Source organism: Corvus moneduloides, chromosome 14 (assembly GCF_009650955.1).
Source record: "Corvus moneduloides isolate bCorMon1 chromosome 14, bCorMon1.pri, whole genome shotgun sequence".
Classification (NCBI taxonomy): Eukaryota; Metazoa; Chordata; class Aves; order Passeriformes; family Corvidae; genus Corvus; species Corvus moneduloides.
This window is the reverse complement of record NC_045489.1, coordinates 5594643-5615412: the sequence shown is the minus strand read 5'-3', so window position 1 is coordinate 5615412 and position 20770 is coordinate 5594643. Positions and strand designations below refer to the sequence as shown.

Below are 20770 nucleotides of genomic sequence, written 5' to 3'. Positions count from 1 at the left end.
CCGCCCCAGGGCAGCCCCCCTGCCCCGCTGGGTCCCGCAGCCCGCAGCGCTGTCCCGCTGGCCTCCAGCCCTGAGGGGCAATCCTGAGGACAAGGTGGCCACTGCCACCTTGAGGCCAGCCCGGGCATCGTGTTCCCAGAGTCGGGGCCACCTCGGGTGTCGCACAGCCGGGACACTGCCGGGTCGGGGTGTCCCCATGTTTTTGGGGAGCACCCCGCTCCCTGTGCCGGGCAGAGCAGAGCGGAGGGGACAAGGGCGGTGACAACCGAGAGCTTTGCGACGGGCAAGGGCAACCTCGAGGCGTCGGTGTGCAGGGTTCCCATGGAACAGGAGGAGGTGGGGAGCAATTCCTTGGACCATCCAGGACACCGGGAGCCGGTGTTCTCTCACCTGCCTCGGCACTTTCCCTCCTTGCCCTTGCGCAGAACCAGGTGTGCAAACACGCACCCAAGTCCCTGACGCTTTATTCTGGACAGTGATAGCAAAGGGAATCCTGTAAGGAACCAGCGCAGCAGCCTCGGGAATTGTGCTGAAGGGAAAGTCCTCCGGGAACACCGTCTGAGCAGGGCTGAGCAGGAGGGAGCAGCTGCCGAGGGCACGAGGGTGCTCAGGCCTGGCACAGCTGTCACTGCATCCTGGCAGGCTGCAGGTCGGCGGGAGGAGGAGCCTGAGCCTCCAGCTCCAAAGCACCCAGCCCTCCCCGCTTCCCCAGGGGCTTCGGCGCTTCCCGGCAGGGCCGCGGCGGCGGCTCCAGGGCGGGGTGGGTCTGGCGCAGTGGGACCTCGTGTCTGTCCCCCCTGCAGTGCGGTGACACCTGGTCCAGCTGGCTCAGGTGAGTGGCCACATACAGCGAGCAGTCGCCCAGCCCCGCCGTGTCCCTCGTCAGGACGGCCGACTTGGGTCTCTTGTGGTGGCCCACTCTGGGGGGGCTGAGTGGGTGCCCACGGGATGGGCTCGGTGGCCCACAGCGGGGCCGGCCACCACACGGTTCCTCCTCTGAGGGCAACGGGACCCGCGGGCCAGTGGGGCTCCGGCTCTGCTGGCCCCCGGCCGAGCCCTCCGCCTGCTTCTTGGGGGCTGCGCCGGGGGCCGGGAGCCACGCGTTGGGGACCCCCTCGAAGATGAAGTAGGCGGGGTTGGTGTAGCCGGTGGCTGGCTCCGGGAGGCTGCGGGGGCGGCTCCTGCGAAGCACGGGGAGGAAAAGGGCTCAGCATCCCCCCTCTGGGGCTCCGGCAGGGCTGAGCCCACCCGGGGTACCTGAGGCGCTGCGGGCGTGGCTTGGGGCACACCGGGGCCTCTGCCGCCGGCTCAGCATCATCCTCCTCAAAGCTGATCCACTCTGCAAAGACAGGGCGGTCTGGCCTCACCCCACGGCCGGGGGCCAGAGGACAACGTGGCCCAGGGTGTCCCCGAGCCCAAGGCACCGGGAGGGGGCTGCGTGCGGCCGCCGTTACCGTAGAGCCTCTCGCGGGTGCCGCAGCGGCCCCGGGGGACCCGGACCCGCATCCAGCCGCGCACGGAGCCCGTCTCCTCGCCCCGGTGGAACAGGAAGGTCTCGAACTGCTGGGCCGTGGTGCCGATCGCTGACCTCACGGCGAGGCAGCACTCGCCTGCGGGCACAGCGTCAGCGCCCGGGGCTCGGGGGGCACGGGAGCCCCCCGTGTGCAGCAGCACCCGGAGCGGGGTGGGTGCCACGGTCCCTCCTGCCAAGCTCCAGCTGCCAACTTCACACTCAGCCGGCTGTAACCTGGGGGGCTGTGCTTGGCACCACCGTGCCACCATGGTGGCCCCAGTGTCACCATCCCCACGTACCGTAGGACTCGCAGCTCTCCACGCCCTTGATGCTGAGGAGCAGGTGCTGGTCCCCCAGGTACTCCAGGTCGGGCAGGATGGGGTTCAGCTGTGCACAGAGAGGGGGTGCTCTGGGGAGGCTGCTGCAGGGTAGGGGGCACAGGGTGGCTCTGCCCTGGGGTGTGGTGACAGCTCCAGCCCCCCATGGGGCTCAGGGTACAGAGCCTGTGAGAGGGATGGGGAAGAGGAGGGATAAGGATGCTCCAGGGCTGCGTACCACAGGCAGATGCTTGGAGGACCAGCCCAGCTTGAGGAATCCGGGGATGTCACAGTTCTGGAAGGTGTTCTCCCCACTCCGCTGCATCTCTGTGGGGGACAGAGGAGGACACAGCTCCAGCCAGGCCAGCTCACCCTCCCAGCCACCCCCTGCACCTCAGGCACCCCCTCACCCTCCAGGCAGTAGGAGTGGAACTCGATGTAGCACTTGCTGCGGCTCGTGGTTTTCAGGATCACCTCGATGCTCTCCCACTCGATGCAGGCCAGCGCCTCGGGGCTGGAGCCGGGAGCTGCAGGCAGGTCCTGGCAGGTCAGAGCGTGCCGGGGCTCACCCCAAACTTGGCCCAGGGGGTGATAGACCCCAGCCCTTACCCTCCTTGGGCACAAACTGCGACGTCACTCCCACCTCAAAGGTGGCAAAGACAGGTGAGTGGTCACTGGTCACGATGTCATCGGTGCAGCCTGGATGGTGGGAGGGGCAGCTGGGAGACAGCCCCCAAGCCCCGGGGCCCTGGGTAGCACTAGCTATCCCTGGCTGCTCTGTCCCCGGGGTCTCACTCACCGTAGGAGTTGCAGACCACGTGGGTCTCCGGGTGTGACTTCCACAGGATACGGTCACACCACGAGGGGACATTGATCCGCACCTGGAAATGGGGAAAGCAGCTGGTTCAGTGGCCTCTCGGGTCTGGCTCCCCCAGCCCAGCATCCCAGCACCCCAAAAAGTGAGTTCCCTCCTGTCCAGACCTTGTTTTGGGAGGGAACAGGCTGATGGAGATGTGGGAACTGAGCATCACCAGACAGCCCCCTCAGCACCCTGCTGTCCCTGTCCCCAGAGATGTCCTGCTTGGTGGGAAGCCTTTGGAACTCACCCCTGTGGGCTTGGACTTCTGCCACACATAGGTGTCCCGGGTGCCCCGCTCGTACCGGTACGTGGGAGGGAAGGAGATGTCACCCTCACCTGTAATCATGACACGCAGGTGGCACGGGGACCATGGTCCCTGCCTGTCCCCACAGGGTATCATGGTCCCCACAGGAGGCTCACACCGATGGCTGGCACCCCTGGCCTGGTGCACGCCAAAGTCTCCCAGGCTCTGGGCACCTCGTGCAGGGCTGTGCCAGGAGAGGCAACCCCCGAGAGCTGGGGAGGGCTGTGGGGACCTGGTGCCGTTGTCCCAGTGGGAGGAGCAGTGCCCTTGTCCCCACACTCACTGAACCGCAGGAACACCTTGTTCTTCTCCCGCTCCAGGTTAAGCTGGTCGACAGCCAGGAGGGCTTGGAAATCCTTCTTGACTATGTGGGTGAGGATGTCCTGTGCCAGGGGAAGGGATGGTGACCCCCGGGGCTCCTCTCCCCCCGCTGGCCCCGCCCTGGCGCCTCTGGGGTCCCACCTGCACGTCCATGTCCAGGCGGTAGTTGAGGTCCCCGAACCAGAAGAGGTGGGTGAAACGCAGGGTGAGGTCGAAGCCCCCCAGACGTTTGTCCCCCAGGGCCAGGGAGTGCAAGATGTCACTGTAGTTCTGGTTACGCCTGCAGGAGGGACGGCAGCACCGTGTGAGCCACCCCGGGGACACCTCACCCTCATTCTGCCCCTGCCAGCTGGGGACAGGGACAGCCCCACAGCTCCTCAAGGCACCTCCAGCACCCTGAGACACCCACCTGCCCCGGGGCAGCCCCATCCTCCCCGTCCCTGCATCACCTGTGGGTCTTCTCGCTGCCAGAGGCCAGGTGGCAGTTGACGAAGCCGAAGGAGGTCCCGTTGAAAAGGAAGGAGACGCCCACAGCTCCCTTGTTCCCTGCAGGGATGCGCCACCACTGAGCTCTGGGGGGACCCAGAGGTCCTGTCCTGGCCCTCAGGCTGTCCCCTCCCTCGGGGTCCTCTCCCTGCCCCATCCCATCCCTACCCAGTGTGTTGGCGATCCCGGTTTTCACGCTGGAGGTGTGGACGTGGCTGATGCGCCGCAGGTGCTCTGGCTTCACCAGCACCATGATCTTGATGCTCCACAGGCACTGCAGGGCCACCTGTGGTGGGGCAGGGGGTGAGCCTGCCGGGCCCCCATCCTGCCCCACGGCCACGGGGGATGGGGCTGGACATGCAGGTAGGTCAGCAACCCATCCCTGACTCCTGGGGATGGCACTCATGGAGTCCGTGGGGCACAGATTTGGGGTGATTTGGGGTGGGGGAGGACCTGAGGGCTGGGGTAGGAGCCATGGGGCAGTGGCTGCTGGTGCCCAGCCCCCCGGGCCTGCCGGGGCCCAGGCTGTGCCCGCCGTTACCACTCGGTAGTCGATGGCCATGAGGGTCTTGAGGGAGGCGCAGAGGAACTCGACCCACTCGCGGTCGCCCAGGGAGTTCTCCTGGGTGCCGATGACATAGATGTCGTGGGGGATGCAGGCCGTGGTCTCATCCTGCGTGCGCCCCAAACCTCTCGAGGTCAGCCAGGAGGCCAGGGAGCGGGGTGGGGGTGTGCTGCCTGCGGGCAGGGACACGGGTCACACAGAGGGGACGTGCCAAGCTCCCGAGCTCCTCTCCGGCACAGGCCCTGCCTGTCTCCAGGAGCTGCCAGGGGTGGGAAGCATCATGCCGGCCCCATGGATCAGCCGTGTGCATCCCAGACTGCTGCTGGGATTTAAAGCCCAAAACTCTCGTGATAGCCCAGCTCCTCTGTACCCCCAGCACCCTCCAAGTGAGCGGATCACAACAGGACAGACAAAGCCCAAAGCAGCCAGGTTGGCATCTTCCCCAGCCTCCTCCTCCCACTGACCAGCTCAGACTTGAGGTTTCCTGGGACACCTCCCAAAACTCATCCAGGCTCACAAGGAGCCACAGCAGCCTCCCAGGACAAGGCCACCTTCTCCTGGCTCCTTACCCATGTTCCATGTCCCGACATACACTGAGATGAGCTCAGGCTCATCCAGGTTGGAATGCTGGATCTTCATCAGCTGCAGCAGCTGGCAAAAGGCCTCTCGCTTCTGTGGGGTGGTGAGGGTGTCTTAGGGAGACGGGAGGCACAGCACCCCAGGATCAGGTGGACATCACCCCCAGGCATAGGAACCGGCTTGCAGGGGTGGTCTCAGCCCTGAGACCACTGATTTGCTGTGTCCCATATTCCCACGGGCCTCATATTCCCCGAGGACACGCCGTGGGCATGGCCAGTGCCGCTCACCCGCGCGCTGGGGAAGATGAAATCCCTGCTCACGCTCTTCTGGTTGTCACGGGCACACATCAGCCTCACCTTGCTCTGCACACTCTGGTACTTGATCAGCTGCAGGACTGAAGGGGGTCAGGGGGTCAGGGGGGCGATGGTGGCCCCCACCTCCCACCACGGGGCAGTGTGAGATGGGGGTTTGGGGTGTGAGGGGGCATGTGGCCCATCCCTGTGGCATCAGGCCTGTGCAGGGAACCCTACAGCCCCAAAAATCCTGCTGGCAGCCAGCAGGGATGCAGCAGCCCCTTACTTTTATCCTGTGGGATCACCTCCTCCGGGGAGCCGCTGCCCCGCTTGGTGACGGTCACTGTCCCCAACTCCACGTCCACCGTCAGGGCCGCACGCTGGGACTTCCCCACCTTCACCTGCACACAGGGGCACGGCTCCGGAGTTGTGCCCACACCTGCCCTGCCCAGCAGTGACTTTGGGGTCCCACCGTACTGCCAGCCTCACCTCGAAGTTCTGCACGGCCAGGGGCCTGGCAGCTGGTGGGGGGGCCACGGCCACGCTGGGCAGTGCCAGGTTGTGCCTTGTCACCGTCTCCTGCAGCGACTTCAGCACCTGCCGGAGAGACGGGCACTGTGCTGGGGGCACTGGGCCAGCGGGGAGCCCTGGGCTGTGCTGCTGCCAGAGCTCGGTTTGACAGAGGGGTTAATTTAGGGGAGGGGTAGCTGTGCCTCCGACTTGGGTCAGGCACCTTCTTCTCCAGCGAAGAGAGGAGTTGGTTGACAGTGGATATCTTGTTGAGGAGCAGTTCCAAGTCTGGATCGCTGCTCAGGAAACCCTGCGGGGGAGGATGGATATTTTTGGAGCAGCACAGCGGCGCTGGACCTGTGGATTCCTCGCTGTGGGTCCGGGCTGCACCACAAGATGTGGAGGTCCCTGGGGTCTGTAGGGGCACTCACCTGCTCCCTGGCCGGGCTGCGAGGGGACACAGGGGGGTCGAACACCCTGGCCAGGGTCTCCAGACCTGCCAGCGTGAAGTCGATCTCACTGCAGAGGAGGAGAGAGCGGGTGAGAGGCGGTGTGGGCGTTTCCGTGCCTTGACGCGACACTCAGCCACCGAAAGGGGACGGGGACAAGGTGGGTGGCCCCGGGGAGTGTCCCCGCTCCAACCCCACTGTCCCCAGACCACTGACCTGTGCAGTGCCCGGCAGGCAGTGGCGAGTGCGGTGCTGAGGTGCCGCAGCTGCGGGTGCCCGTGGCACAGAGCCTCCAGGTCCAGCTGCACGTGGTGGGTCAGGTACTCGGCCATGAAACCCATGAAGTCACTGGCCGGGCTGGCAGAGAGGTGGACATAAAGATCGCCCCTGGACATGCCCATCCCACCGCCCAGAGCGGGCAGGGGTGCGTTACCTGCTGTGGACCTGCTCCTGCAGCCTCTGGTGCAGCTGCTGCGGGATGTGGGTCCGGCTGGAGGGGGGAGCGCCGGGACACGGCACCGTGTGCCCCCAGCCTCGGGCATCCTCCCCGTCTGTGGGCAGAGTCACCAGCTCAGCGGCATCCTCCCCTCTCCCAGCCTGGCACAGCCCCCGGGCCCTCCCCAGCTCACCCGAGTCCTCGTCCGGCCTCGCCCGGTGCACGGGGTGCAGCAGCGGGGTTACCAGCCCGTTGTTGGGGTTCTGGTAGGTACCGATCAGGTCGGGGAGGGTGCGGAAACACTTGGCTTGGATGCCCTGGATGGTCTGGGAAGGCAGAGCAGGGGAAGCACCATCACATCCCCTCCTCTGCCAGGGCAGCCCCAGCCTGCCGTGTGCAGGGGGTCTGTCCCCCAAAATGTGCCCGTGGTGAGCTGGAAGTGCCAGCTGGACACCGGACCCGTGGGGTGAGGAGCATGGGGGCATCGGCCTCCTTCAGCAGACAGGCATTCTCCCTGTGGACACCCAGGATGCTCTTTTAGGGGACAGAAAGGGCAGCTGCAGAGGGCTGGGGACCAGAAGAAACCCTGAGGGGACTTCGAGGAGGGGAAGCGAGGCCAGGACAGACCCCGTGGGGACAGGCAGTGATGAGGTCAGTGGCAGGAAGGGACAGTGTCAGGATGCTTTGTGCTGTCGGGAGGCAGCCTCCGACGGCCCCGAGCTGAAGGAGTGGCTGCGAAGCGCCCGCATCCTGCAGCTCGTGCAGAAAACAAACCACAGGCTGCTGGCACCGCACCGGGGACGAGCACCCCGGGCCCTCCGCAGCTGCATCCTGCCCACGCCCAGCTCCGAGGCACCGCCCGGGGCCGGGGGTGCACCCCCCCTGCACCCACCTGCACGGAGAGCAGCCCCTCGTCATCGGGGAGGATGCGGTAGGTGTAGACGTGCCTCTGGAACCTGGAAAGAGCAGGTGAGGGGCCCCCGCCGGCTGCCCACGACACCGTGGCAGTGCTGGGGGCCCGGCTCTGAGGCAAACACCCCATCCCCTCCACAGAGAGAGGAACTGAGCAAGCATTTCCAGAAATAAATCATCACCCTCAGCTCGGGGTCTGTGGGAGGATGTGCAGTGTCTCCCTGCTTCCAAACAGCGTGGGACAGCCGTGACTCCAGCAGCATTCACTGGGGTACCCACAGTGCCATGGCTCCGTGGCTTTTGGCCAGACAGAGCCCTTGCCATGCTGCCTGTGGGACCACTGCACATCCCTGCCTGTGCCACCACCCTGTGCCACCAACCTGGACTCTGGCTAGTGCCCCGCATGCCTGGTGCCCTTTGGCACCATGTATTTACAATTTGTCCCACAAAAAGGGCCAGGCCAGTGAAGGAAAGGAGGTGCATCCTGCCAAACCTGCCCACACAGATGTGTGACAAGCAGGCAGGAAGGGGGCAGAGCATGAGGGGTGCAGGCAGCAGGAAGGGTGCAGGCAGCAGGAAGGATGCAGGCAGCAGTGTTCTCAGGGGCTGCACACCTGGTTCCAGGTGTAGGCATGGCAAGAGGCCCCCATACTGGGGATTGTAGCCCCAAAGCCCCAGCATGGGAGATGCTCACAGGCCAGCAGGCAGCTCCAAACAGCTCAATGTGCCCTGAATTTGGGGTGATCCATTCAGCAGCCACGGTGCTTGGCAGGGCTGCGGGCCCAACCTTCATTCTGCTCCCAAGGACACAGGGTTCTCTACTGGCCTGAGCTGGGGATCACTCAAAACCCCGGCGCCAGGGAGCTGCCACCCTGCTCACCCCACTGGCATCCCTGCAGGTGGCCCTTCCATGAGGTTGTGGCAGTGCCTGGCGCAGGGAGAGGCACAGACGAAGGCAGGCAAGGGACAAGAGACAGAAGCCACACGCAGAAGCAGGGCAGGGACTCACAGGAGGCACAGGGCGTATGCCCCCTTCACCGACTCGCTGTCCCGCACCAGGAAGGAGCCGTCCCGCCCGGCCTTGGCCAGCAGCCCCTCGGCCACCACCTGGCTGATGTCGCGGTGGTACCATCCTGCTGCCGCCATCCTGCTGCGCCGTGTCCCCGCCCCAGCCCCACATCCAGCTCAGCAGGGGCTGCTGGCAGTCACGGGGGCTGCTGGGGCGGGTAAAGGAGGGGGTGGCGTGGGGACACCGGGCCCCCGGTACCCGAGAGCGGTGCTGGCTGCAGGTCTCGGCGGGTGACAGGGAGCCACCGAGGTGATGCTCATAGGGACGGGGAACCCTGCGGGCAGGCAGCGTGGCAGGAGCACCAGGGGGGCAGCTGGGGGAGGCTGGAGGTCTGGATGATCCTCATCACGGAGGCTCCAGCCTGCAGGGAACACGGGGGCAGATCAGCGAGCGGATCCTTCCTGTGGGGGGTTACAGGAAAGGTGGCCCTGGGCTACCATCCTGCCGTGGTGCACGGCGAGGACAGGCCACGCTGGTGGCACCCGGGGGTCCGACCTCACCCGACACACTCACCGTCCCTCACAGACGCCGTGCGGGGCTCCCGTGGCCCTTGTGGGGTGCTGTGGGCAGCGAGCTGAGCTTTTGGGGTTCAGCCGAGCGGGAGCGGAGCGCTGATGCTGCTGGGCTTCCCCCGGTGCGTCACACCGGCCCCCTGCCCGCCACGCTGCCCATCGGGGCGGCAGCTCGGGGTCACGCAGTGCCCACCGCGATGCCCTCGGTCCCCGTCCCGCGGGCCGGGCTCCCCCGCTCGGTGCTGCTCGCTCGGCACCGCGGCGGCCGCGCTCTTCCTCCTTCCGTGCGCCCAGCTCTCCCCAGCCCCGGGAGCGGCCTCCTCGCTCCTCCTCCAGCCCCGCTACCGGGGCAAGGCAGCGGCCCCGCGGGCTCGGCACGGCGGGGACAGCGGGGCCGCTCCCGGAGCGCGCTCCGCCTCCACCGGCTCCCGCTGCTCTCCCTCCTCGGGACTGAGGGATGAGCAGAACCCTGGGACAAGGGACTGCCAGTGGTGCAGGATGGCAGAAAGCCCCTGAAATGTGTTTGGGGCGGTGGGCATGGGTTGGGCGGCCCACTCCTGGGGACCTGCTGCCTGCGTTGGGGCCGAGCTCTGCCCTTGGCAGAGAGAGACAGAGCTGCTGCGGGCACCGGGCACCCACAGTGGCACTCATGTCACCCCACCTGTGTGTGCCCTGCCTGCAGGTGGGAGGGAATTGGGGGTCAGGGGCTTCCGGGTAGGGGTCGGGAAGCAGGGAGACTTTTCCCAGCAGGACAGGGTTCGGACAGCACCGCAGCTCCTGGGTGCAGCCGCAGAGCTTTTACTCCTCGTGGCCGGGCGGGAGCGGGGCCACACGCGTGCGGTGGCTCGAGCTGCCAGGGTGATTAGCAGCAATTAATTACAGATGAGCAGCAGCCACCGTCTTCTGTCCAAGTGCCTGGCAGCTCCAGGGGGATAGAGATTCTGGAGAATCAGAGTCCTGCTGGAGGAGGATGAGGATGGAGCCAAGCCACGCTCCTGGCTGTCCACCACCCTTGGCACCCCTGCACATCCCTGCAGCCCTGGGCCAATGCAAAGGGATGGTGCCCCCCCCTCCTGCCCCAGCCCACCAGCACAGATGTGCCAAAACCCCCTGCGAGGCTTCCTCCTGCGTTCCCAGCCTCAAGAGGAACCTGTGGCCAGGCCTGTGAGAAGTTGGGCCACCTGCTTGGTTTTGGGCTGGTGGTTCTGGTCACACAGCAGCAGGTGCAACTCTGCCCAGCACCTGCCGTGGGGATACACAGAGGTGGCAGCTTTGTGTGGGGCTGGAGACCCCCATCCTGCTGGAGCCCCAGTCCACCAGTGCTGCTCGCTCCCGTTGCTTAACAGCACGGCAGTAATTCCTGGCAGGTGCGGAGTAGCCTGTCTCCCGATTAATGCCATCCACGCCGCTTAATCCGGATCAGGGGAGGAAGCCCTGGAGCTCTGAGGGGCTTTGGGAAATCAGCAGAGCCTGCTGTGAGTGTTTATGTAAGGTGGCTGCGGTGTGCAGTGCCAGAGGCAGAGCTGGGACCGTGCCAGAGGCACCTGGGAGCTGTGCCAGCACCTGGGCACAGGTGAGGTTGGGAGGACAACGTGAGTTCACTGGGGCCAGACTGCTGAGGGGCTCTGGCTGCACCAAGGCTCCCTCCAGAGCCTGTGGATGCAGGAAGCCCCATGGCCCTTCCCTGGGAAGGCAGGACACTCCAGGGCACTGTCCCTTGGGACAGAAGGATGAAGCCAGGCCCCCCCCCACCCTACACCAGACCCACATCCACTGGTGTCCTGCCCCTCTGGAAGTGGCTCCTTGAGCTGTGCTTCACAGTACGTGCACCTGGAGGGGTGGTGGGATAAGGAGATGAGAGGAACCTCTGGCCATTCATTTACACAGGAAAAAGGAAGAAGGCCTCTTTCATTTCCCTATTATTTTGCGCCCCTCTTCCTTCCGCAGTGCTTGGTTTGGAGCACGGCATGAACGTGGGAAGGGATGTGGGCTCTGACCATCTCCCCACTGTTTTGGGGAGGGGAATTATCTGGTCCTCATCTTGGGCAGGGCTGAATCCACCCAGTTTGGATTAGGCTGAGCTGAAGGGGCCTGTAACAAGCCCTGCTCTCCATCCTCACCTCACTGTGCAGACCCTGCAGAGCTGGGGAGCGGCCCCCATCACAGGCCCTCATTGAGAGCGTAAGGAAGAGCCACAAACAAAACCCAGGATTAGATGCCCCGGGCACAGTGCTGGGGGCCCTGGCCAGGCTGAGGGTGTCCAGGTGGGGCTGCCTCCTCCTCTTCCTCTTTCACCCGCCAGTGTGAAGGTCACAGTTCACGTGTCCCCCTGACTGCGGCAGAAATAGTGCCCGTTAATCTGGAACCTAAGCAGCTCTCCTGTGTGCAATTAAAGAGATCACAGGTCCTGGCCCCGGGGAACGTGTGCTGGCAGCTAAAGCCCTGGCAGTGGGGCTGCTGGGGCTGACATGCCAGGGTGTCTCCCAGTGGCTCCCAGTGGCCATGGGGGAACAGGTGAGCTGTGTTTGGGGGCAGTTGGTACCCAGGTGATGGAGGTTGTTGAGCTGATGCAGGGTCCTGGGAGGAGGCACAGCTCCTAGCAGGGATATCCTGATCCTGGTGCTCCGCTCTGGGGGCTGAGCCAGAACCAAGCGCAGCCCCAAAGGAAGGGCTTGAGGGATGGTGGGGGTGAGGAGGATGAGTGGGGCCTTGCTGGAGCAGTTTGTAGCTGCCCTGGGCTGTCCTTGTGCCCCATCCCTAGAGCCAGTCCCACGACCGTTCCCATGGGAGGGGTATCCCACACAATGGCTGTGGCTGGGATGGGGTTGCAGTGGGAATTCTTCTTGCCTGGCAGCCATAAGGTAGAGCCACTCTGGGCTTTCCACAGTCTTCTCTCTGCAGCAGCAAACCTGGAGTTAATGATGCGCTAATCGGGTCAGGCCAGGCCAGCCTGGGAGTTACGAAATGACGCTGGGCTGGGCAGGCTGTGCTGGGGACAGTGGCAGCTCTGTGTCCCACCCCCAGGGGTGGCTGGTCCTTCCCTCATGGTTCAGGGAGGGTGAATCCTGCCTTCACCCCATCATCTTGCACAACAGTGTCTTGTGGGGAGGGTGTCTTGTGTGCCCTGGGCCACAGCAGGTCACCTCTAGGTGACTGACCACATGGGCATGTTGGCCATGCAGGAAGCTGCTTGTGCCTCCATCCATCTGTTATCCAGCCAGAAAGGTGTGTGAGGGAGGGAGAACTCCAGGCCGGTCCCTCCTTCTCTGCCATTTCCATCCAACCCCATGCCCAGGCCCGGCCCATCTCCCCTTGCCACGGGAGCAGCTGCAGAGAGCCCCTGTGGGAATCCACACCCCTTCTCACCAGGAGCAGAGCTTCCACCTCAATTACCATCACCTTGCTCCTAAGCCCGCTTTGCCAATCCCCCTAAGCTGCTTTCCCAGGGCTCCAACAAGAGATGTATTTATAGCCCACTCTTACTCATGAAGCGTCTCCCCAGTTAATCAACTAATAGGATTCTTCCCGCAAGTCCCTCTCCCACGGAGCCCTCACACACAGACACACCCGCCCTGCGCCCCTGGCCAGGGCTGAGTGGGCGAGATCAGATGCCAGGGGAGGGACGGCCCGGGGGGATATAAGAAGCTGCAGGACTGGGAGCAGCCCGTAGTGACTGGGTGGCACTGGGACGTGCTGGGAGAGGAAGAGGAGAACATCTGTCTGTCCATCCACCTGCCAGGTGAGTGCTGCCTGGGCCCTGCCAGTGCTTCGGGGTTCTGAGGGTTTGGAAAACACTCAGGGCAGGGACACTGCTGCTGGATTGTGGTTGGAAGGAGGGTGGTTTATGGTTGAAAAACGTGGACAAAAAGGATTCCAGTGTTGCCAAAGGACATGGCACAAGGGTTGGATAGTGGTATGGGACAGCTGAGCCCAGCCAGGGAGGGTCCGAGTCCCCTCTTTGGGGCTTGGGAGATGCAGAGCAGGAGCTCTTCTCCCCTCCACCTTTCATTGCCTCATCCCCAGTTCCCAGAGTCTGGAAGGGGCCAAGCTCTGCTCCCACTCCCTTTGCACCATCTCACCCTGCGAGGATTCCCAAACTTCACATCCTACAGCACCCAAGGGCCTCAAAGATCCTGAGCTTGGGACTACTCCCTTGTCTTCCCGTGGGGAAGAGACTCATCCCCTCACCCCCATGGCCATTTCTTCTCTCTCACCAGCTTTCCTGTGGCTGTGTACAGAGGAAAATCTGTCCACGTGCCCCTGGGGCTTAAAATCCTGCCGGGGCTTAAGCTGTGCTCGTGTCAGAGCTGTCTATCCCTAAGAGGCTGAGCTCATCCCATCCAATATCCCGAGAATCAGCTGGTGATCAGTGGGATCTTTACAGGTTCCGTCTGGACACAGGCTCGAGCCAGTAGAGCTTGGGCAAGGCTGGGCAGCTCCGGCCCCACTCCCAGCATAAAGGGATGGGGATGGAGGGACTGCGTGCCCCAAGACTCCTCTTTCCATGGGGCAGCTGAGCTTCCCTTGACCTTTCTCCCTGTGTTTTCCTCACTTTCCTCTGGATGACAGGACAGAACAAGCCCATTCCTACCACTGAGCCATGACTGACAATTTCCAGCATACTGGAAAAGTTCTTATAACTGAGACTCTGTAAGGCCTTTTTTTCATTTCCTTGCCTTTCCTAGTTTTGAACCTGCTCCATTGGGAATCACCGCTGTGCTCCCTCTTTTCTGGAGCAACACTCTCCCTTTTTCTCTCACACTCCATCACCTTTTTGACTTGGAACAAGGAGCTGGCTCAGCTCCTGTGTGCCACTCCAAAGCCCAACCTGGAGCTCCCGAGCTGTGCAAAGGTGGCAGCACCGTAGCCCGAGGGCTCTGCAGTTTGTTGGGACATGCAGGATGTTGGATGGTGGCCATGGCTGGGGCTGCCTCTTCCCCAGGACCTCATCCAGCACTTTCCCTGTTTCTCCCCACAGACTTCCACCTGGAGATTCCTGTGCTGACTTAAAATGGCAGACGGAGCAAAGTAAGTATCTTTATTGATTTATTTATCTGGAATTGGGATGGAGCAGGGCACTGCAGGGCAGGAGCAGAGGGAGGAAGTGAGACCCAAGCTCCCCCCAGCTGCTGTTCCCAGGGGCTGGAATGTGAGCTCCCATGGAGCTGTCATGGAGCCAACAAAGCCCCTTCTCTGTTGTGTTGGTCTTTCTCACTTGTCCTTAAGACACAAAATCCACCCACCCCTACATGGTCACCCTGAGCTCAGGAGCACATCCTGGGGCAGCTACACAAGGTGGGTTTGGCTCTGAATTTGCAGGACATGGATTTCCCCAGGGACAGAACACCCTGGCATAGCTCTTGGGGATGCAGCACATTTGCAGGGCAGTCCGTCATCCCCCTGTGCACCATCCAGCCTTGTCCAAGGCATTCCCAAACATCCGTCTCTGTTTTCTCCACAGGGTTTTCAAGAAGACCAGCCCCAACAGCAAGGTGAGTCTGTGTGCCCTGTCCCCTCGTGTGGCCAGCCCAAGGTTTAGGCTGTGCTGGGATCCCTCCAGGCTGGATCTACCCACAGGATCCAGGCTGGGTCTGCCTTGCCTTTGAAACCTGATTGATTCTCAGACCTGCCACAATGTCACTGCAGGACTGGCTTCTCAAAACAGACATTAAAAAATACTCTGATGGGACCCCGTAAAGGTGATTCTGGTCCAACCTGATAACAAACCCCACGACACAACTCAGGGCTTTGAAATTTGGGCCAATTCAATGACAAACACGATCTTGTTTCCTCCCTCCCTTTCCCCATGTGCTGCCTCCAGCTTTCCCTCTACCTGGGGAAGAGAGACTTTGTGGATCATGTGGATTCAGTGGACTCTGTAGGTGAGTGGGGCTGTGCCCAGCACTGAGGGAGAAGTACAGGCAGGAGAGGCTGGGGAGACCAGTCCCAGTGCTGGGGGCTGCTGGTAGAGCAGGAGGAGCAGGAGCAAATGCCATGTTTTCCTGCAAGTATCCTTAGGAAGAGTAGTGGGGAACGGGACAAAGCCCCTTTGCGAAACAACCCAGCCACACTGCTGGTGGAGATGCTGGAGGAGGCATCACCATCCCCCTTGGTAGCAGGTCCTCTCAGTCACCTTCAACGTGGATTATTTGGGTTTAAAAAGCTGTGTTTTAGCAAAGATCTTCCCAGGCAGCTGAGCTCACCGGTCCTTCTCCTTTTGCTTGTTTGCAGATGGTGTCTGCCTGATCGACCCGGAGTACCTAAAGGACAGGAAAGGTATTGATACAGAAATACAGCGTGGGGGAAGGGGATGGAACCGGTTCAAAGGTCAGCAGCAACCTGGGACTGTGCTCAGGTTAAAGCTGCTCCAGGTCACCTACAGCTCGTTGTCCCTCGGGCCCATGGCAACAAAGGACACAAGGGATCCTGTTCATATTTAGTGTCTGAGGTCCTGGGAAGTCTCATTTCTGCTGAAGAGTTTTTGAAATAGTTTTTCTTCCCTCTTTGTTTACCCCCTGTGCCTTCCCTCCATCCCACCCTTGCCCCTCCTCCCTGGCTCAGTGTATGTGACGCTGACCTGCGCCTTCCGCTACGGCCGCGATGACCTCGATGTGATCGGCCTGACCTTCAGGAAGGACATCTACGTGCTGACCACCCAGCTGTACCCGCCCGTGCCGGACCAGGCCCCCAAGACCCTCACTCCTCTGCAGGAGAAGCTGATGAAGAAGCTCGGGGAGAACGCCTACCCCTTCACTTTTGAGGTAGGGGCTGGTCAGCCCCTCCCGGCCACATGGCTCCGCGGTGTCACTGGGGTTCAGCTCTGGACACGCCCTTTATTCCCTTTTTTCTCTCTCTGCCCAGATTGCCACCAACCTGCCCTGCTCCATCACCCTCCAGCCCGGGCCAGATGATGTGGGAAAGGTGAACTGCTGCCCCCAGCCTGTGTCCCCTGGACTGTCTTCCCTGGCAGGGGATTGAGTTGTGGGGTGCTAAAAATGAGAATTGATTCTCATGGCCCATGGGGTGAGGGGTGGGAAGGGAGGATGGCCGGAGTCAGCGCCAGGATCTCTGGGAATGCAGTGGAGGAAGGAAGGAAGGAAGGAAGGAAGGAAGGAAGGAAAGGAACGGAACCTAAAGCTCAGGCAGCTCTGAGCCCCTCCTGCTCAGTGACCATACATGTTCCCCCAGGCCTGTGGCGTGGACTTCGAGGTCAAAGGATTTTGTGCTGAAAATCTGGAGGAGAAAATTCACAAAAGGTATTTTCAGGGGATCCCTTTCCTGCTCCATGGCCCTAAAACCAAACCACAGGATCTTTTTGGGGTGACCAGACAGGGGTCGGGCCGAGGACCTTCTGTCAGCCTGTACTGTGCTTGGATGGGGAAGTCTGCCTGAAACTGGGGCAGTGGTCCCCGTGTCATGTCCTAGGAGCCAGCTGAAACCTGCACCCTTTGGCTGGAGACCCTGTGATGTCCCCGAAGAGTCCCTGTGCCCCCTTGAAGGCCTTGCTGACGCTGTGGGGGACACTGGGGGTGCCACCTTTGTCCCCACAGGAACTCTGTGCGCCTCATCATCCGCAAGGTCCAGTTCGCCCCGACGAAGACGGGGCCAGCCCCGAGAGCCGAGACCACCCGGCAGTTCATGATGTCAGACAAGCCTCTGCACCTCGAAGCTTCCCTGGACAGGGAGGTCAGTAGGGACACTGTCCCCCCAAGGCCAGGGACCAGGATTTCTGGTCACATCACTGAGCCTCTTCCCATTGCAGATCTACTACCACGGAGAACCCATCAATGTGACTGTCAACATCAACAACACCACCAACAAGGTTGTGAAAAAAATTAAGATTGCAGGTGAGAGGGGGAAGAAGGGGCATGTCCCAGCACCCATCACTGTCAGAGATGGGGACTGTGAGCCCCTGCCACGTCCCCAACATGGCTCCCCCTTGTCTGTCCCCAGTGGATCAGATCACAGACGTGGTCCTGTATTCCCTGGATAAATACATGAAGACTGTGTGCATCGAGGAGATAAAGTAAGGGACAAGGGGCTGGAGGTGATGTGGCATCTCTGAGAGGGAGGAAGAGAAACAAGGAGGAGGAGGATGGGCGAGTGATGGGGAGAGGGGATGTGACACAGTTCCACACCAAGCAGCAAAAATCTCTGGGTTAGAAGTGCAGGTGCAGAGGAAGCAGAGGAGAGGGAAGGCTGTGGACAACGTCCCCCCAGCACAAGCTGGTGGTGGCTGGGAAGGTCCCTGGGGAAGGTGCACAGCTGCTCCCAGGCTTCTTCATCTCCTCACTTTGCATTTTTGAGGCCAGACAAAGCCTCTGCCCCGCTGAGAATGAGGAGGGAGGGAGCAAAGGCGGCGGGGAGAAAAAAGAAGTGGTTGTAGAGGGGAAAGAGAGGAGGGAACGAAAGGAGGAAATGGCCCAGCAGCTGTGGGAGGGCAGGGCTGGCCCTGCACAGGTGCCTGCCGTGATGCTGAGCCCCCCGAGGCTGGGGCTGGCTCTGAGCTCTCCTCTCCCACCCTTCCAGTGAGACTGTGGCCGCCAATTCCACCTTCACCAAAACGTACTCGTTGACCCCCCTGCTCTCGTCCAACCGCCAGAAGCGAGGCCTCGCTCTCGATGGCAAACTCAAGCACGAGGACACCAACCTGGCCTCCACCACCATGTAAGGGCTGTGTGGGCTCCCCCTGCCCCCCACCACCACCTTCCCCTCACTTCCCCCTGTTCAGGATGCTCTGTGCTCCCACCAAGAGCCCCTGAGCCCAGCCCATCCAGCTGGAAAATGTAGGCATTTTGTGACACTGTCACAGACCCACCTCTCCATCCCATAGCAGAGATGTAGCTTCCCAGCTCCAGTGTTGTTCAAAGCTCCTGGATCCCTCTGCAGAGCTGGGCCTCATCTTGGAAGGGGCCTCCAGAAGCTGCTCTGTGGCTTCACCCAAGTGCCCTCTCCTCTCTTCTCCTGTTTTCCTCTCCTGCTAATCCCCAGCACATCCCATGTAGGGCAGGACACAGATAAATCCTGGGAACTGCCAGGGGGGAGTGGATGGGGTCTGCAGGCAGCACTGCCCCCTCACTGTTCCCCTCTGCCTTTTTCACAGCCTGAGACCTGGCATGGACAAGGAGGTGCTGGGCATCCTGGTGTCCTACAAAGTGAAGGTCAACCTGGTGGTGTCCCGAGGAGGGTGAGGCTCTGTGGGCATGGGAATCAGGGATCATCATCTTGGGCTGTGCTGGGGGGGATTTTGTACCCTAGGGAAATGAGAGAGGACTCACACCATGGGCCCCCTCATCCCTGCCCTGCTCTCCTGCGGGCACTGGGCTGCTCTCTGACCCCCACCCCACCACCCCTATTATCAACCATCTTCCACCTCATTATAAAGCACAGTCTAACACCTCCCCTCCTCTGCCTTGGCTCATTTCTGTCTCTTCTCTCCTGCTGCCACAGCATTCTGGGGGATCTCACTGCCAGGTAAGGGGGGCTGCCTGTGAGGCTGAGCACGGGGCTGTGCTGGGCAGGATCCTTGACTGAGCTTCTTTTCCTTCCAGTGATGTTGGGGTGGAGATGCCCGTCATCCTCATGCACCCGAAGCCTGAAGACAGTGAGTTGCGTGTGGGATGCTGCTGAAAATCAGCGGGGAAGAGGCACTTCTGGTTCAGGGGGAAGCTGCCAAGGGCCCTGCTCTGCCCTCTCTGGGATGGGCACAGCTCCAGCTGTCCTGGAGCGGGGTGGGAGCAGTTTTCCCAGGGGATGGGCACAGCTGTCCAGCTGTCCTGGAGCGGGGTGGGAGCAGTTTTCCCAGCTGTGCTGCACCCACCCTGTGTCCTGGAGCAGGGTGGGAGATGTCTTCCCCATAGCACCCTTCCCAGTGTTCCTCTTTCCAGGAAAACACACAAGAACTAAGGAGAGCTGTTAGTTGAAATGTCCTTTCTGTATTAACCTGCACAACTTTTCTCTCCCCATCCCTTTCTCCCTGTGCTTTTCACTGGAGTACAGCTAAGCCCAGGTAAAGAGACGTTCCCTCTAACACACAAACCACACAGATCCATCACAGATGGATGTGACATTTCAGCTTGAGGTTACATCCTTGGATTAAACCACCCAGATCTCAAAGCCCTGAGCCTGCGTCACAGCAGCCACTCCCAGAGGCAGCAGGAGGGATCAAATCCTAGGATTGGGATGTGTTCTGCAAACTTCCAGGGCTTATTTGACAACAACTCTTGCTGCCACCACAGCAGCTGCAAGCCCAGGCCTTGCCCTGTCCCTCAAAAGCAGCTGGCAGTGTCTTCCAGCCACAAATGCCACCACTGGACCCAATATCCCCATGGTCTTGGTCCCCACACAGAGATCCCTGGGCTGCTGGAAGTCACATCCCTCTGCCCCTGCCCATTCCCCAGCACCAGAGGCCTCTTCTCCTCCCACATCAGCTTATTCCGTCTGAAGCCACAGCTGGGAAGCTGCAGTGCCAAATCCATTCCTGACAGCCACGGCCCTGCCTTGTAAAACCCCAAAGGTTTCGGGTCTGGTTACACCCTGCAACAGGACACGAGCACTGGGATTTGGGGCCTGGAAAACCAGGCTGCAGCTCCAGGCTTTCACACCTATCCCTTTCACACCATCCTTTTCCCAGCTCAGTGAGACTATTTAAACTTCTGTCATGCAAATCTCTTGGTCTGTACCCACCATGGCTCCATGTAGGTTTTGCCAAATCATTTCACATTTCCAAGCTTTTGGGATCTCTTTTGCTGACTTCTTTTTTCTGTTTTCTCCCCTACTTTTCACTTTATGCTCTCCCTTGCTGTCACTCGCTGCTCACCTTTCTCCAGAAGGTAACTCAGCTCTTTGTTTTCCTTTCCTTCTTTTCCCTTGGAAATGCAAAATATTGTCTTAAAAACCACCAGAAGCTGCAGGCCCAGCTCCTTGGGTCATGCAGGCTCACAGTGATGGGGCCTGGGTTTGTGTGCTGGGGCCAGGCTCTGCCTCACAGTGACCTGAGTGTTCCCTGGGGGGTGACAGGGCGGAGTGGCCACTGCGTTGTCCCATTAGGAGCAGGGTTTGGGCTCAGCAGGGATTTCCCCTCCTGCGGGCTCACTGTGCTCTGCTCTCCCTTCCAGCGAGGAGGACATTGTCATTGAGGAATTTGCTCGCCAGAAGCTCAAGGGAGAGAAGGATGATGAAGATGAGAAGGAGGAAGCTGAGAAAGAGGAGAGTTAAGCTGCCAGCCCCCCACGCCCCAGTCTGGGCTGCAGCCACCTGTAGTGTCCCCACTGTGCCACACTTGGCACAGCCCCCTCAGCCCCTCACAGTCGCCATAGGTCCCCCTTCCTCCCCAGGCTCCCGGCACCTACTCCAAGCCCTGGTAGTGGTGGTGAGAGCTGCTGCAGCTCATCCCGGGCCCACCACGCTGAAAAGCCCCACGGTACTCCCTGTTCCCATGGGTACCAGCACAGGGACAGGGCAGGTGCGATGGCCCCAGTCGAGTGCGTGGCTGTCACCTGCCCGTGCTGTGCACAGCTCTGTGACACTGATACCAATAAACCCACCCGGTGGCCCGGTGCAGGCTCCGTGTTGTGCCTGGGGGGGAGCATCCTGTGCAGGGGCGGATGAGGTGATGCAGGACCTGGTGGAGCCAGTCCCGGCTG

General features: G+C 61.6%; 2 protein-coding genes across 5 annotated transcripts; one reads left to right on the top strand and one right to left on the bottom strand.

Annotated features, from left to right (window-relative positions):
• Positions 1 to 446: 446 nt before the first annotated feature.
• Positions 447 to 9466, bottom strand: LOC116450826 (phosphatidylinositol 3,4,5-trisphosphate 5-phosphatase 2-like). 3 transcript variants are annotated; one of them, XM_032123670.1, is made up of 26 exons: positions 9127 to 9463; positions 8554 to 8974; positions 7525 to 7588; positions 6826 to 6958; positions 6630 to 6747; positions 6413 to 6553; positions 6179 to 6266; positions 5971 to 6057; positions 5727 to 5834; positions 5524 to 5638; positions 5232 to 5338; positions 4935 to 5037; positions 4342 to 4538; positions 3969 to 4086; positions 3764 to 3860; positions 3456 to 3594; positions 3277 to 3376; positions 2937 to 3025; positions 2630 to 2711; positions 2440 to 2529; positions 2241 to 2357; positions 2069 to 2157; positions 1813 to 1900; positions 1455 to 1610; positions 1258 to 1339; positions 447 to 1181 (listed from the first exon to the last, which is right to left on the bottom strand). In XM_032123670.1, exons 2-26 carry the CDS (start codon positions 8688 to 8690, stop codon positions 626 to 628), a joined length of 3201 nt encoding a protein of 1066 aa, XP_031979561.1. In that variant the 5' UTR covers positions 8691 to 8974; positions 9127 to 9463; the 3' UTR covers positions 447 to 625. The 3 variants fall into 3 exon arrangements, with proteins under 3 accessions (XP_031979561.1, XP_031979559.1, XP_031979560.1); XM_032123668.1 differs by having other exon boundaries at positions 3969 to 4538; positions 9127 to 9466; XM_032123669.1 differs by lacking the exon at positions 7525 to 7588 and having other exon boundaries at positions 3969 to 4538; positions 9127 to 9466.
• Positions 9467 to 12693: 3227 nt separating this feature from the next.
• ARR3 (arrestin 3) lies at positions 12694 to 20685 on the top strand. 2 transcript variants are annotated; one of them, XM_032123671.1, is made up of 18 exons: positions 12698 to 12864; positions 14104 to 14153; positions 14587 to 14617; positions 14947 to 15007; positions 15357 to 15401; positions 15687 to 15886; positions 15987 to 16046; positions 16314 to 16381; positions 16676 to 16811; positions 16888 to 16972; positions 17079 to 17151; positions 17655 to 17792; positions 18229 to 18312; positions 18576 to 18599; positions 18677 to 18729; positions 19125 to 19134; positions 19955 to 19957; positions 20243 to 20685. In XM_032123671.1, the coding sequence occupies exons 2-18, from the start codon at positions 14137 to 14139 to the stop codon at positions 20340 to 20342; spliced, it is 1188 nt and encodes a 395-aa protein (XP_031979562.1). In that variant the 5' UTR covers positions 12698 to 12864; positions 14104 to 14136; the 3' UTR covers positions 20343 to 20685. The 2 variants fall into 2 exon arrangements, with proteins under 2 accessions (XP_031979563.1, XP_031979562.1); XM_032123672.1 differs by lacking the exon at positions 19955 to 19957 and having other exon boundaries at positions 12694 to 12864.
• The last annotated feature ends 85 nt before the right edge of the window (positions 20686 to 20770 follow it).

What these genes read in the sequence shown, in the direction of transcription:
- ARR3 (XM_032123671.1), top strand. An exon ending in GAAAAAAATTAAGATTGCAG is followed by an intron (nt 16,973 to 17,078) that starts GTGAGAGGGGGA and finishes GTCTGTCCCCAG; the next exon opens with TGGATCAGATCACAGACGTG. An exon ending in CTGGTGGTGTCCCGAGGAGG is followed by an intron (nt 18,313 to 18,575) that starts GTGAGGCTCTGT and finishes CTGCTGCCACAG; the next exon opens with CATTCTGGGGGATCTCACTG.
- LOC116450826 (XM_032123668.1), bottom strand. Translation starts at nt 8,690, where the DNA reads ATGGCGGCAGCAGGATGGTACCACCGCGACATCAGCCAGGTGGTGGCC. An exon ending in GCAGCCCGGCCAGGGAGCAG is followed by an intron (nt 6,058 to 6,178) that starts GTGAGTGCCCCT and finishes CCTCCCCCGCAG; the next exon opens with GGTTTCCTGAGCAGCGATCC. An exon ending in CACCCGCGAGAGGCTCTACG is followed by an intron (nt 1,340 to 1,454) that starts GTAACGGCGGCC and finishes CTGTCTTTGCAG; the next exon opens with AGTGGATCAGCTTTGAGGAG.